The 15,345-nt window shown below is 37.5% G+C and overlaps 1 protein-coding gene across 1 annotated transcript in view; it reads left to right on the top strand.

Annotated features, from left to right (window-relative positions):
* Nucleotides 1-345: 345 nt before the first annotated feature.
* TANC1 (tetratricopeptide repeat, ankyrin repeat and coiled-coil containing 1) overlaps nt 346-15,345 on the top strand; it is a 69,945-nt gene continuing 54,945 nt past the window's right edge. Inside the window, exons 1-2 of the mRNA XM_009334022.1 lie at nt 346-527; nt 13,032-13,133. Coding sequence (XP_009332297.1) covers nt 428-527; nt 13,032-13,133 — 202 coding nt within the window. The 5' untranslated portion in view covers nt 346-427. The remainder of the gene's footprint in view (nt 528-13,031; nt 13,134-15,345) is intronic.

Raw genomic sequence — 15,345 nt, 5'->3', positions numbered from 1 at the left:
CCTTTTCAGCTGTAAAAATACTTTTATCTTCATAGAAAACGTGGCTTTACCTCTAAGGATGAAATCTGAAAAGTACTTTGTTGAAAGTGAGGTTTTTCTTCCCCCTTGCTGTCTTTATTACAGTAAAATAAAATCTCGCTTATTTGTGTCTTTAAATTTTTCTAGTGGTTATCTGGATTCTGCAGTGGAGGTTGCACAGTAAGACGAGTCATGCTGAAGTGTTGCTGGCAAATATGTTTTCCTATGTTAAATACTTGTATTTCAATGCAACTTTATGCTTTTTATTTTGTTATAAATAACGGATGACAAAATTTTATTTTTAGCAGGTGACTTCTGCCCAGAGAATGCCTTGCAGGTTATAGCAACATCTGGCCACAATGCAGATTTTCCCATTGGCAATCAGCCAGTCTCTGAGGACACTTACAGAATGAACTTGGCTAAAGGAGTCTCAATGTCGCTGCCGTCGTCACCTCTGCTGCCACGCCAGTCCTATTTGGTGCAGTCAAGATCAAACAAAAAGTCTCCAGGTAAAATGAAACTGATGAGCAACTAAAATCATCACAGCACTTTAACTCAGTTTTTGATACACTTTATATAATAGTAGCACAGTAAAATCATGTTAATCTTTTGCAATAAGAACAAGAGTAGTGAAGGCTTATTGTGTGTTCCCAGGGAAAAAAGGTAGTTGGTGATTAATATATTATTTCATATGGCAAAGAATTATTCTAATTGGTATTGCAAATACCTATATTGAAATGTCTGAATATGTTTAAAACTGGTTATTTATGATTAGAATATCAGGTAGAAGGCAGCTGCAAAAACCTTTGTTTATGTATATGTTAGTGACTGTGTAAGAGTGAATATTGTTTGTGGCTTTTACAGTTCATTTATTTTACTCGTATCTACATACATAAATGTATTAATAGATAAATTGCTGCTGAAGTTGTGACAAGAAACTTGTTAATTTTCAATGGTTGTGTCCTTAGTAATGACCGCATACTTATGTGAGAGCCTTGCTAAATAAGGTGCTCCATCTGGTTCTCTTTTTATCAGCATTCTATACATATAAATCATTCCAACACGCTAGCATCACTTGGGTTCATTCAGGTCAAAGCTTGAGCATCAAGTGAAATTGTCCATATTCCTATTACTTGTGGAGACACTCAACAGGTTTGAGGTTGTTTGTTGTAAAGTTTACGAGGTCTAGGAACAAAGAGTGTTGAAAGTTGGTTTTTGTCAGCACTGAGAAATGTCTTGGTTAATGACCCGTTTTACATAAAATTAAGAAAAAAAGGTTGCTCGAAGAATTGCCACAGGATAGTAAATACAATTTGTGAAAAGTATTCTTGGTTTAAGTTGCCTATCAATATTTATTTTTCCCTTTCAGAATTTAAAAATAATAATCTCACTTTGTGTTTAAATAATTCTGGGTTGGTTTTGACAGTTCACGTAAAAATTTTGAGCCACAGAATGGTATTTTGTTGTTTGGTCTCCTACTAGTGATTTGTGTAGGTAAGAGATAGGATGAAGTCCTTGTAATGGAGAAGGAAATGGGATTTTTGCCAAAGACTTAAGTGAAGGTCAGGATCTAACTCTTAGTTTTGTTACTGTTGGGAAAACTTAACTGCATTCAAGGTACATTTGAGATATTATCTTACCAACCTCTCCACTCCATGATTTAGTTTAGTGACACGCATTTTTATAAGCAGAGTATAGGCTGCTGTTTGTCTTGCAGAAAATGTTTAACAGTTGATAGATTTTGAATGAAAAGCCATATTCCCAATGATTTCAAAGTCATTCCACTGTGATATATAGCCAAAGAAAAAGATTTCTTAAGATCATGAAGTGCTGTGAATGCATTGGCATTTATGTATCATTATTTTGTACAAATACCTAACGAGGTGATAGGATGCTGGTGGAAACATTCTGTGCTATTTCTTTGACTTTCAACAAACTATAGATGATGGAATAATAATATAGATGATGGAACAATTAATTAATTTAATATTAATTATCTGTCTAGCATCTGGGGCAGGAGTAATAAAAAGAGAGAGTATACTAATGTACTAATTTCAAAGCGCTGTTTTAGTAGCTTACAAATAGCAAGTTAAAGATTTTTCAGGATATGGTGGATGAAAGAAGAAAGGATTGCACAGAAAGTTAAAGTAATATTCTGAAGTTAAGATGTAGCGATGAAGTTATCTAACCAGTGGTAGAACAAAACTCTAATTTCAGTCCTCTCAGTTTGTAGGTGAAGACAAAGCAACTACTTAGAGATGTATTTTTCAATGTAAATCGTATCATTAATATTTTTTAAAGTCTTTGAAACTGTGTAATAGAGCGGAGGAAAAGATTGTCCCTTGACACGTAATCATTTGTTCTACCTTTTGTTTCTGTTCTGTAGTTCTGTTCGTATAACTCAGGCACGTTGATGGTCATATATGTAAGGTGATACCCTTGCATAACTCATTTCCTTGAAATAAAATTCTAATTAGTGTCTACTAGACTGAAGTGATACACTGTATGTACACTCCTTATGGTAATGGTAATGATTAAAGAGTACATTCACTAAATGCTATCCAGGTTTTAATGAAGAGTTTTTCATAACTTTTTATTGAGTCTGAGTAGTTTTAGTTAAAAATTCTGGCTAGTAAATTAAAAATAGTCAGTTTTTCCTGACAGTGTGTTTCAGAGTTATAAATTAAAAAATAAAAGTTGTAGTTAACCAATAGTTATTTGCACTAATGTTCATGAAAACATCTGTATTTGAGGCTTCATATTCAGTACATTCCCACTTTTCTAGCAAATTTGTTTATACTCTAGCTTACATTTATCTAGTCCTGCATCTATATTTGCTGATTTAAAAAAAACTTTCTTAATTATGCTTATATAATCAGTGAATAAAAACAGGTTTTCGTGGTGAAGTAATTTTAAAATGATGCATGGAAGAACATTCTGTAGTAAGAAATGCACTGTAAAATGTTTTATGGTTTTGTGTAACTGGTATTGACATTCAAACTCTTTCACAGAATTAGTCTCTAATTGGTGATGTCTAGAACAGGAAAATCTTCACTGTAAATTCATTAAGTGACAAGTTGCTCTTACTGCTTTTCGTTGCCCTTTCTGCATATTTCCAAGTGGGTGTTAATCTGTGGCTTCAGAGGGGTATTTTTGTTTTGATTTTTGTTCTAATTTCACCTCTTTGCTTGGCTTCACTACTGCCTGAGACAGTATTTCTGTCCATTGTCATTTCTTTAAAATGTGTCAGCATTTTGAGCAGGACTCGAGCAAACTTTTTCGTTCTATATTTGCTTCATCTGCTTGCAGTCTGGTTATCCATCACATAAAACTGTTGAAAAAAACAGCATTTTAGTTCCACCAAAAGTGATATAGTTAATGATGGACGTATGTTTTATACTTAATTTCATACCTTTTTAGAAAGTTGCACACTCATAGATAGATGGTGCTTGAAAGAAAGCAAATTCTTTGACTGTATCTTGTTAAGCAAAAGGTATTGCAAACATTTTTAACATCTTAGTAAATTTTGGTGATTTACTGTATCATTTAGCAGTAGTACCATATGAAAAACAACAAACAAAATATAAGGCCAGTTTGTAAATTTACATTCAAGCAATGTATAAATCCAAACAGAAACGGTTTAATTTATGCTTTAAAACAATGGAAAAGTACTTCCCCCTACCCCCACCCCTTCCTATCAGGCATATTCGTACTCGTGTGAACATTTGCTAATTTTGAAGGTTATTTTAACTTCTAAGTTGCTTCAGGGTTTTTTTGAGTTTATCTAATTTTTTTTTAAATTAAAAATGCAATGGTAGGAAAAGGATGTTATGCTTGAAATTATTTTTCCTTGTGAATGTTGTATACCTCTTTGTAGTTTTCTACTCCAGATGACTCAGAGAAATAGAATGGTTTTGCCAGTATGGATTAGCCACAGAGGTACTGTGGGGACTGTGGTGTTTTCATTCTGTCCCTTTAGACTAAGAGGCTTTTGTTCCATCATAGGCATATTTGTTCCATGAATAATGTAATTATCGGTTCTCATCTCACTGAGAAAAGCACTTAGGTAGCTTAATGTTTAGCAAGTTAGAGGTATCTGTTCAGAACAGATTTGGAAATTGCTAGTCTGGGGACCCCCTGGACCAACACAGGACTTCTTGGTTTTGGTGTCTCTTTGAAACTGCTATCCTGATCTCTGGCATCCCACTTTTCATTTCCTTTCTCTCATCTGCTACCCCTCTAGGTAGGGGTTCAGGCTTGAGACTGAACTGATCAGTCCTCGTACTCTAGGAGATCAGTATGTTAGGACTGTTAGCTATTTTATTGTTCCTATCACAGTGGACAGGCATGATGACAAATGTGCACAACTGAGAGAGGCATCTTTGCTGCAGTGCGTGTGTGGTCATAGCTGCTTTTTTTCCCAAGCATCTGCAAGTAGGTCAGCCACTAGAACCTCATAACACACGGGCAGGCAAAGCCATGGGAGAGCAAGCTGAACTTCTTCACTGGAACATGGAAGGCTGCACAATCCCATTTGCACAATCTACTGTGAGTGACACTGTGTTTTAATTATTTGCATAGGAGGTGGGGGAGCTTTTTCTTTGTGAGAAGAGCCAGTGGTTCTGGCCCCAGTTCAGTCCTCAACTCTATAAAAGGAGGGAAAAGAGAAACTATGTCTTAAATTACTAAGGAGCCTAAAATTATTGGCAGAACCAGTTCATTTGGAGTCAAAAGCTTCCTTAATGAAATAGTTCATTGAGGAGGAGGTGGATAAAAGAGCAGAAACAAACACAAGGAAAAAGTTGTCAGCAGGACAACTCTGGGAAGGGGAGCAGTAAATGGAAAAACTGTCACAGTAAGTTGAGTTTCTTCTACTATAAAGCTAGAATGAACATTGCTTGGATTGGTAATCTTACAGGTGTGCAACTAAACCAATATTTATATTCTTAAAGGGATAATAGTTGATTGTACTCTGATTTAGGAGGGTCAACTAAAAGAATGAAAATAATGATTTCTAAACGAGGTTCCAAAAAATTGGTTGTTGGAGTTAGGGTGTGAATGAAAGATACTGCTCCTGCCCTTTAAGTAAATGTTTGCTGACTTAAATTATTGATACCATCATGCTTGAACAGAGAAAGGAAGCAGCTTTTAAAGACATCAGTGAATGCCAAAGATGACTGCTGGAACAGACTGCCATAAATGTGCAACGGAACTTTTAGTTAGCTTTTAAATTAAACTTCAATGAAAACTTTTAATTAATAAATTAATCAGCATACCTGATACTTGAGACTAGCCTAGGTAAGAGAACTGGTTTCACCTAAGGCTTCAGTTTTGTGCACCGATCTTGAGAACACTGGGAAGCAGTTCCTCTTGCATGCGATAAGCTATCCAAGTGCAAGGTCCTGTGCCTGGGTCAGGGCAATCCCCAGTATTAATACAGATACAGATTCATTTAACACTGATGGGAGGGAAAGCCAGTTCAGAGGATTAGGAAGGAAATGCACAATATGCATTTCCTATGCAATGCATTCCTAACAATGCACAAGTTACAATAATCTTACGGAAAATCAGCTCTTCTGCAGTCAAAAAAGCATTAAAAATTACTAGGAAAGCAATAGATCATAAAAATAAAAAAAAAGTATTATTATGGAATTGTATAAATCTGTAGTTCATCTACCTTGGGAAGATACTGGTGTAGCTCTGGTGATACCAAATTTAAAAATCTACAGTAGGGCTAGGAAAGAGCTAGAGAAGGGCTGCAGGAATGACTAATGGTGTGGCATGGCTCTGAAGGAGAAATTGTTTAAATATATTTTGGCTGGTATTTTTCTGCCTGGAAGAAAGACAATTGGTGGGAAAAGGAGACAGTATGATTACTATTTTATGCAATGTTGGGTTAACTTGTGGATGGTGCAAATTGTTAAAGAAGGGCTGGCATAAATTCTTGGAAGGAAAATCCATCTAGAACTCTTAAATAGACAGTGACCACTTTTAACTCAGGAAACAATAAGCCACTTAACACAAGTCAGGAAAAGTATACCAGGGAAGTATGTTTTCCCTAACTTAGATCCTTCTCTGCCATTTGCTGCTGATAAAATACTGACCCAGATGAACCTTTTATAAGACCTGATTCAGCCATCTTACACTTTTGGAAAAGAGCTTCCACTGTACAGATACAGTTCACGTTTAAATGGGTCCTTTTTCATCCATGGATTAGTTCATGTGTCCTATTCTAGATTAGTGCATGAAAATAAAGTTACCATGAATTTTCCTAGTTATTGCAGTGTTGTATATCAGATTTGTAAGTACTGTAAGTCACTTCCACATTAGTTTGTGAGGAAGAAAATTCAGTAAAGGGTCTCCTCCACAGCTTAAAGTGTGAGTGTTAAAAATACATCCTGAAGATATTTCCATTCTGATCTATTTTACATGACTGCTACGTGTTGCTCTGGTTCTTTTAGAATGGTTGCTTTTTGTTGTTCAGCTTTGATACATCTAATTATACTTCTGCTTACAAATGACAGATTTGGACTATTGTCTCCTTAAAGAATGTGACTTTGTTTCAAAGGAATGTATTTTTAGCTGCTTTCACCAGGGCCAATGCCCCTTATTTTCATTATGAAATAGCATTGAAAGAGCACCCTCTGGTGATAGTTGGTAACTAAGCTATCTTTTAGTTTAAAAAATGTAATCATCTCATAGTCTCTAGGTAGAGATATAAACATATGTTCACGTATGACTTACATTCCCTGCCCAGTATTTCTTAGCTAAGAAATTAGGTTATCACCATATTCCCATATTCCACTTTCAGGTGGAAATCTGAAAGAACAGGTAGGTCCAGTAATGAAATGCCTCAGCGCTCTTGTAGAACCAGATCATACCTGGGGCATAACATATGTAGGCCTGTGATGTGGCAGGCTGTGCTTTTTCAGGTCACTTGCAGTGTGATGGGGCAGTGTGTTACCCTGGGGAGCCTAAGGCCAAAATGGAGAGAGTTGCAACTTGTCTTTAAAAGCAGTCAGCCTTAAAGTACTCATGAAAATTAGCAGGAAATCAATGTAGTTTTCAGAGACTTAATGTAGCATCTGAGACTGTTGCCAAAAGGAAGGATGGGACACTTTGTATGACGGCAAGTGTCATAGCCTAAATATACTGTGTTTTTTTTAATAAACCAAGTGTGGAATGTCTCAGAGAACTTTGGTGTGCCCTTGAATTTTGAGCCAAGCAGAAGGATGCTATTTGAAGACCCAAATTGAAGACAAGAAAACCACCTTATCAAGGGTGATGTGGTATAGTTAGCATCGGTCCTACAGCCTCTCTCCAGTGCTTTCTGAATGGGGTTTACTTTGTTAGTGAGGGAGATTGCAGACCAGAAAAAGGAGGAAAAGTTGAAAGCCTAAAGTGCAGTCCTAAGTTATATACTAGCAATAAGGAGGAAGAGAGGAGGGAAGCCAGCCTACTGGAGTTGTTTGCAGTGTGCAACTTACATACCACATACTAAGAATAACTGGCAAGCCAATTCTGTTTTATCCAAATACTGCAAGCACTTTCAAGTGAGGTAGGTAGGTAAGTACTTCTCCCTTTGTTACTGGTGTGAGAGGACAGTGAGACCTGAAGGGCTGTAGTGGCAAAGTAGCACTTAGCAAGGCAGTAGCACAATGAGGTGATTATCCACTAGGACTGAAACTCAGTTTGTGCCTATTTTGTTGTTTGTTGTTTTGGGGTTTTTTGGTCTTTTTTTTTTCTCTGATTACAGTACATTATAGACTATTTTATTTTAAAACTGTTTTTTGTTGTTATTGAGGATGTATTTTTGTTGTTGTTTAATGGGACATTCACCTCCTTTGTTTTGAAATCTCTACCTTTGGTTATATTTTGTATATTTAACTTAAGGAAAGGTGCTAGCTGTATCCTTCATTGCTTTCTTGAAATCTCATTGTAAAACTAATTAGAAGTCATCACTTGTCAAATGCTGCAGTAGCATCTGTGGATCTGTGGATGCAGTTATAGCTGTCCATGTATACTAAAAGAATAAGTAGCTGTAGACACGGAGTCATGGTCATGATTGACAAATGTTGGCTTCAGAAACAGTGAAAAATTACTTTTACAATAGCCTTTTAGTTTTATCTACTGGAACTCTTCCATGTCATGAGACTTAGGCTTCTACCTGGTAAGTTTGTGAACTTTTGTGGGAAGGAAGGATCTTGCTTAATAGCTTGATAACTAAGCCCCTTTCTATGTGTTTTTTTTTTTAGCTTGGTTTCCTTAGGAAATGAGAGAACTGAGCTTGTTATATAAATCTTTTAACTGATGACGTTATATTTGTAAAACCAGCTTTTCAATCTGGCGCTTTATTCATGATATTATAGTATAAAAGAATACTTATCTGAAATCTTTTTTCATGCCTTTCTTTTTAGATACTGTTTGACTGAGAAATCATGCATTTCTAATGTGTTATTCTATAAGCTTTAAGGGATTGAAAAAGCTACAAACTAATTTAAAACCCTTTTAATATCAGTTTGAGTTTTATGTGAAATCTGTGTAAGCTACGTTATGAATATTAAGTGCTTCCATCAAAAACATTGCTCTTTAAAGATTCCTTTAAGATTGTAGCAGGCAAAACTCATGAAGATACGTTGGTTAAAAATGGGCATATCATAGGCCTGTAAAATCACTGTGTGGGATTATGAACCGTTAGGACATAGGATTCATTAACATCTGTTTTGTGCTGGGTCAGTGATTCTCTAACCAGGTATCAGTATACTGCTGTGATAATAGTGATTAAGTCAGGGAAGTTTAAAAACTATGCCCACGATTTTGTCATCTTTACTAATGATACTCAGAGTGCAGAAAACAGTATGATAAAACTTTGAACTTGTGGGATATTTTCCTTATTTTACAGATGCACTACATAAACGTCACTGTACTGTTCCTTCATAGGACCCTGTAAAATATCCTGTCTTCCTTCAGTGAACAGGCTTCCAAGGGCAGAGAAAAATAGACACCGTCAGCAGTGGGTGACTGAGCACAGCTGCTTTCTTCATGGAAGCGTTGCTGATCCAAGACATCCTGAGGGAAGGAAGGACTGAATTCATTCAGCTGATGAACAGGCAGTTCAGTTTAGAGGAGGGGATGGGACATGGAGCATAGCTAGCTGTTACTCCAAAGATGTATTGTGAACTGCCCTTGGTTCACGTGCTTCTAGCTTTCTTAGAGCTTCCTGGCTTGAGTGCTGGCCTTCTTTGGAGGCACTGGTCAGTGCTCAGATCCAGAGTTCTGGCACTCCGCAGTTACAGTGTGGACACAGAAGTAACTGGGACTCAAATCCTGGATGGCAGCATTTCCTGGCCTGCTGCTGTTCCACTTCTCATTACCCGTAAGTTAAACTGTTTGCAAAAGGCCTTCCATCACCCAGTCCCTAGTTCTGCAACGGGCAGAGTCAGGAAGTGAAACGACTTGAAAATTGCAAAGTTTCGTAATAATAAAATCCACGGCCTGCAGCAGCGTTGTAGGTCTGCTTCTTAAAAGGCTTAATGGTTTTGCGTACTGTGTGTTGTTTTATTGATTGTTTTCTGTTTGTAAAAAAAGGAAAAAAAATCAGGTAGCCTTGTCAGTAGTTTATTACTGAGAGATGTAAGAAATACATTAGTACTTGAATTTATCACCTGCTTTCAGTATGGGCTTATTACTGATGAAAGGTAAAGCTTGGAAACACATCTTGATTCTAGAGCTTCAGCTGGCTGAAAGCATGTCAGTGCAAACTTAATCAGTCAAACCAGGGAAGACACTTAGCTGACATCTTGGGATTTTGTTTTGATTTCAAGTCTATCATAAGTTTAATTAAATAAAGAATCTAAAAGGAATGTTTTTTGAAAGCCAAAGATTGGCATGACTTGAAGATGAAGTCACTGTAGCCTTAGACTTTCTATTTGGTAAGTGCTTTTAAAAAAGACTTCTGAAAGTAGTTTTAATTCTGGTTATAAACAAAATACGTAACTTGGAAACTGTAATGCATTTGAGCAGATGAAGGATCTGGGAAACAAGGCATGTATAGCATAGTGTTGATAATTGTTAGTGCTTAAGAATTTTAGTGCTATTTAGATGCTCCTGATGAAGACCAAAGCCCTGCTGTGAGAAGGTCTGGTGTCTTTTCCACTGATCTTAAACTGTAGAGTGAAATGTACTGGGAAAGCGAGAGAGGGATACAGTAGGAAAGCAAGGGGAGAAGAGCTTCCTTGCAGAGTAGGGAAGTAAGAGAAACTGAGCCTGGCTGGGGAATCGAGTTGCACTGATATGTGAGGAAGTACAGCTGTGACAGAGCGCCTTGGGCTGGGACCTGGGTTCCTGTAAGGACAGTTTGGAATGGGTAGGGTGGAAGGAAAGTTTGTGGGGAAACTGTTCATTCCAGGATCTGGAAGAGCTTCACCAGAGAGCATGGCAGTCCTGACAGCCAGTCCTTCCTCTCCAGCCAGGCAGTATTTCAAACTGTCGATTCCTTTTGTAGTGCTTAAATGCTGTTTAGTTACACTTACATGAATATTTTTGTACTACTCTGGCTTCTTTTGGTTAGATGGGGACAAATGGGGCTCACTTAGTAAACACCTGTATTCAAGGGTTTTTCTCCTTTTTATTGTTCAGTATGAGGCTCCAACACCTTTTCTGCCTTCTTAGAATCATAGAATATCTCGAGTTGGAAAGGACCCATAAGGATCACTGAGTCCAACTCCCTGCTCCTCGCAGGACTACCTATAACTAAACCATATGACTAAGAGCATCGTCCAGACACTCCTTGAACTCTTGACAGGCTTGGTGCCGTGACCACTTCCCGGGGGGGAGCCTGTTCCAGTGACCAAATCTTTTCAAACAATTCTGGGTTAAAGAATTTGAATAGCTTAAAGACAGTTATTAACTTCTTTCTGGTCTGGTTCTCTGATCTTTAGTACTACGTCTGCATTCATCACAGCCTTTTTCATAAACCTGTGGAGTGTTCATTAGAGGTGCATGTTTGTTGTTATACCTTTGTTACTGAATTGGTCAGAGGTGAAAAACATTCACTTTTTGGAGTTCCCAAAATAGAACATTGCTGCCATTTTGTGGTTGCGTTTTCTTCTTTCCCAGGATATATAATGTAATCTAGCACTTAAGAATGTAGATATAATACAGTATTTGAGTTGAGTTCCAGCATTTCAGCTTCTCCTATTTGAATTTGACAGGATTCAGCTCTGAGGTTGTTTGATTTTAAAAAAACAAACAAACGTGACCATGTAACTGTAAGTTCGAGATTCTGTGGAATATCACAATGTGAAGAAATGTTCTTCATGAAATATGCCAAGTTCTGCATGCTTGCTTTTGAGATGGATTTTATTATTATTATGAATAAAATAATAAGGGTAATATACAAACATGCAAGATGCAAAAATGGAATGCTGCCAGTAGAATGGTTTTCTCTTGTGTTTTGTCACTGTGGCCTAACGTACGTATTTAAAAATCATTTGGCTGGAGCATGTCGAACATATTTTCAAGTGAGGAAACTTCCTTTCCTACTGTTACAATGATGTTACATGTTAGAGAGAACTTGAGATTGTAGCTCTGTAATATAACAAGAGGGAAAATAAGAAGGGAAAAATCACTGTCTATTGCCAAAGCTGGGGAAATACACAGAAATACCTCTGTTTTAGTATTTTGTTAAGCCCAGCAACTGACTGTGTTTCTAGGGACTGCCAGCTAATATTTAGGTGGTTCTGGATGAAACATTGGAATCACCTACCACACCTCAAGCTCACTAAAACTTTGAAATTTTCAAATGGCTTTGTTACACACATTATAAGAAATTGGGATTGTCATAATGAAAATTTAGCACAGAAATTCGGGTTTGAGTTTTCAGTACCACTGATGATGATGTTTCCATTCCCCATGCCATTTATATATCTTAGCTTTCCAGTGTGTAATTTTGCAAGTTTCCCTGTTCATGCTTTTCCAAAACTCTTAGTGTTGCAAATGCCTTTACTGATACAAAATTCTGTTGACATATTTTTCAGATGTGGATAAATATATGGTGGAGTTTCAGTTCTGTGATAGACTGTGCATCAGTGTAGCAGTTTACCTGCCAGTACTATCAGTTTCTGAATTAAGATCAGAATTTCACCCTGTGTTTGTAGTGCAAGCAGATGTTTGTTGATTCAGTAGTACCAGTATACTTTTTCTGGTAAACCTTTAGAGGGCAGCATCATTCCCCTTCTGTTAGATAAGTTGTGTAGTTAACATTTCCTGTGGTTGCTACTAAACCATATTTAGCAAAGTATAGAATTGTAAACAGCCTGAAACCAAAGCATGAAGCTAAAAGTGAGAGTAAAGGGTGAATCAGTTTAATTTTTGAAAAGTATGCGCGCGTGTGTGTGTGTGAATACACAGTTCTTAATACTGAAGGTGGTATGTTTGAACTTAATATGTATGTGAACTGGGAATGCTGCTGTTTAATGAAACCAGAAACCATTAGTAGCCACTAATGTTTTCTTTTGTTTTTTGAACTCATCTTCACCATTCCTTATGATCAGGGCATGTGTCAGTATTTAGAGAAAGTACGCTGTAATATAAAGCTTCTTGGGTTTGAATTATTTAGCATGTTGATGTTGCAAGTTGTCTGCCTGTAGTCTTTTTCTCCTAGCTTTAAAGATGCTGATAACAAAATTAGCTTCCTGTTGTAATCGAGAATAAAATCTCTGAACCGAGGAGGCCCATTGAAACTTGACATATACAGGAAACTTTTTCAGGTTTGTCACAGCAAGCAGATTGGTTTTGTTTTCCAGCAGGCTTTGCATTCCAAAAAGCCCAAAGAGTGTTTCTTTCTCACAAGAGTGGAAGTGCAGCAGCTCACTAGTCTTTACGGTAGCAGCTGTGTATGTAAGAAATAGTTCCTCTACTTCTGTTGCATCGTGGAGAATAGACACTGTACATATGAAATTTGCGGTCCATCTGGAAAAAAATTAGATACACTCATCTCATTCCCATTGCAGGTCCGATGAGGAAGCCCAAGTATGTGGAAAGTCCTAGAGTGCCAGGTGAGGCAGCTCTACCACTGAGAAAAGGATCAGAGCAAGGAGAACCCAGTCAAAATGGTAAGAGTCTGTTCAGTGGTACTCTATTTGGTAGAACAGCTGTTCATTTCAGACAGAGTGATACAAAGGAGCCTGCATAATAAGGAAATCTGATTCTTTATTTGTAAGAATATTTTGCGGGTTTAACATGCTTGTGCTAAGGAGGAGATGCTTGCCATTATACTTATGTAATCTTTATAACTGTCTCAATTCTTGGAGCTGTGCATGTGCTGCAGGCAAAATGATGTCCGAGTGTTGTTGATTGCTACATATGCCAAAGACCTACTAGAATTTTTCTGAACTTGTTTTTAATGTAAATTGATTCCAGGTGTGTGGCTCTGCACTGGGTACGGTGCTTCATTTTAGAAATTTCATAAAAGCTTGCTAAATAAGAAGGCAGTAACAGTAGACTGCTGTGTTGGCAAAGCTGGGAAAAGCTACCTCCCTGGAGTTAATTGGTATTCTTGGAAAGTTTCATGTTCATTAAATTTGAGTCGTGCATAACAGTGTGGCTTTGACGGTGAATGTCATGGTCAAAGCAAAATAACCCATATGTTGGCCTATGACTATATGCACTGTAACATGGATTTCATATGCCTTGTAATTTTAGATTAATTTTTCGGTTTAAATGACCTCATTAAAGTCACTGCATGTAACTATGAGGTTCCAGCTGCATAATTTTTTGTTTTCCTTTTGCTTCAATTTTAAACGAAACTACAGTTTTAAAAGCCAATGTTTTCTTTCTTAAAAAGCCCCTTATTTTTGATACTTACTAGTGAAAATAGAACTCATTGTAATTGTTTTTACCATCTCTTCTGTATGCCCTATTTGATATGTCATGGTTACCCTGGTCCCCCTTGTGCCTCCATCTTCACAGCCATCTTAGTGCTGGCATTAAAGTTTCATGTCCAACTAGGAAAGCATGTAGTCCTCATCTCCCTAATCTGAAGGTGACCATCTCATGATGATCCTCCTCTTCAGAGTTGTACTCCCAGACAGTGAGACTGCTGAAGGTCAAAATTAAACTCTAGTATTTAAGTATTAAACAGTGGTTGCTGGGTTGAACAACTTAGACTCTTGGCTTTTATCTCTGTTGCTGAACTGAATTTGGTACTGTGCCTAACATTTACTCAGGCTTGTCAAAGATTAAAATTTAAATATAATAATAATAGGGTTTTGTAACTTTGATAGAAGAATGAAGACGTTGATTTCACGAAGTCTGTAATTTCCAGGATTGTAACTTTAAAGATTAATTGTAATCCTCAAAATGACAATTTTACAGAGAAAATATATTTTCCAGTCAAATATTCTAAGACATGTCAATTTGCAAAATATTCTGAGATACAAAAACTTTTGCTATCTGCTTTCAAAAAATACACCATTTTATAGACTTCCTCCTTTTGGGATTAAGTAAGACTCAGATAATTCATCTTCCAGAGTAAAACCTTAAGCTGTCCACAAAATTAAGAAATACGTGTGTTCAAGTAGGCATTGAGTGAAATAAAGAAGGATGGTTGACTAGTAAACTACTCATGTTTGCAAACCATGGGTTTTATGTCACTCATAAAATTTAAACGTTGAAGTAATGCTTACTGGTCAAGCTGTTCAGTTAAAATCATTGTTTTCTATGTTTTTCTTACACTCTGCAGCTTAGGGAAAAATGTGTTATTTATTGCAAATACCACTGAATGTCAGCTGTGTCTTACGTGGTTAGATAACATATGCCCTTCATGATGAGTAAATACTGTCCTGACGCTCATTTGGCTTATTGAAGCCATAAAGGAAAGACGAAAGTAAAAAGGGCAGTTCAGCCTTCCCCCCCCACCCCTGCTTTCTGCCCCGGTCTGCTAGTTGATAGTGTAGAAGGTAGTGCAGCTCTCTGGAGGCCCAGAGAGTTGTGGTGAATGGAGTTAAATCCAATTGGCGGCCGGTCACGAGCGGTGTTCCCCAGGGCTCAGTATTGGGGCCGGTCTTGTTCAATATCTTTATCAATGATCTGGATGAGGGGATCGAGTGCACTCTCAGTAAGTTTGCAGATGACACCAAGTTGGCCGGCAGTGTTGATCTGCTCGAGGGTAGGAAGGCTCTGCGGAGGGACCTGGACAGGCTGGATCGATGGGCTGAGGCCAACTGGATGAGATTCAACAAGGCCAAGTGCTGGGTCCTGCACTTCCACCACAACAACCCCATGCAGCGCTACAGGCTTGGGGAAGAGTGGCTGGAAAGCTGCCTG

This window comes from Pygoscelis adeliae, unplaced genomic scaffold (assembly GCF_000699105.1).
Source record: "Pygoscelis adeliae isolate BGI_AS28 unplaced genomic scaffold, ASM69910v1 Scaffold131, whole genome shotgun sequence".
In the NCBI taxonomy this organism is placed as follows: Eukaryota; Metazoa; Chordata; class Aves; order Sphenisciformes; family Spheniscidae; genus Pygoscelis; species Pygoscelis adeliae.
Note: the sequence above shows the minus strand (reverse complement) of the source record. Positions and strands in the feature narration are given on the sequence as shown.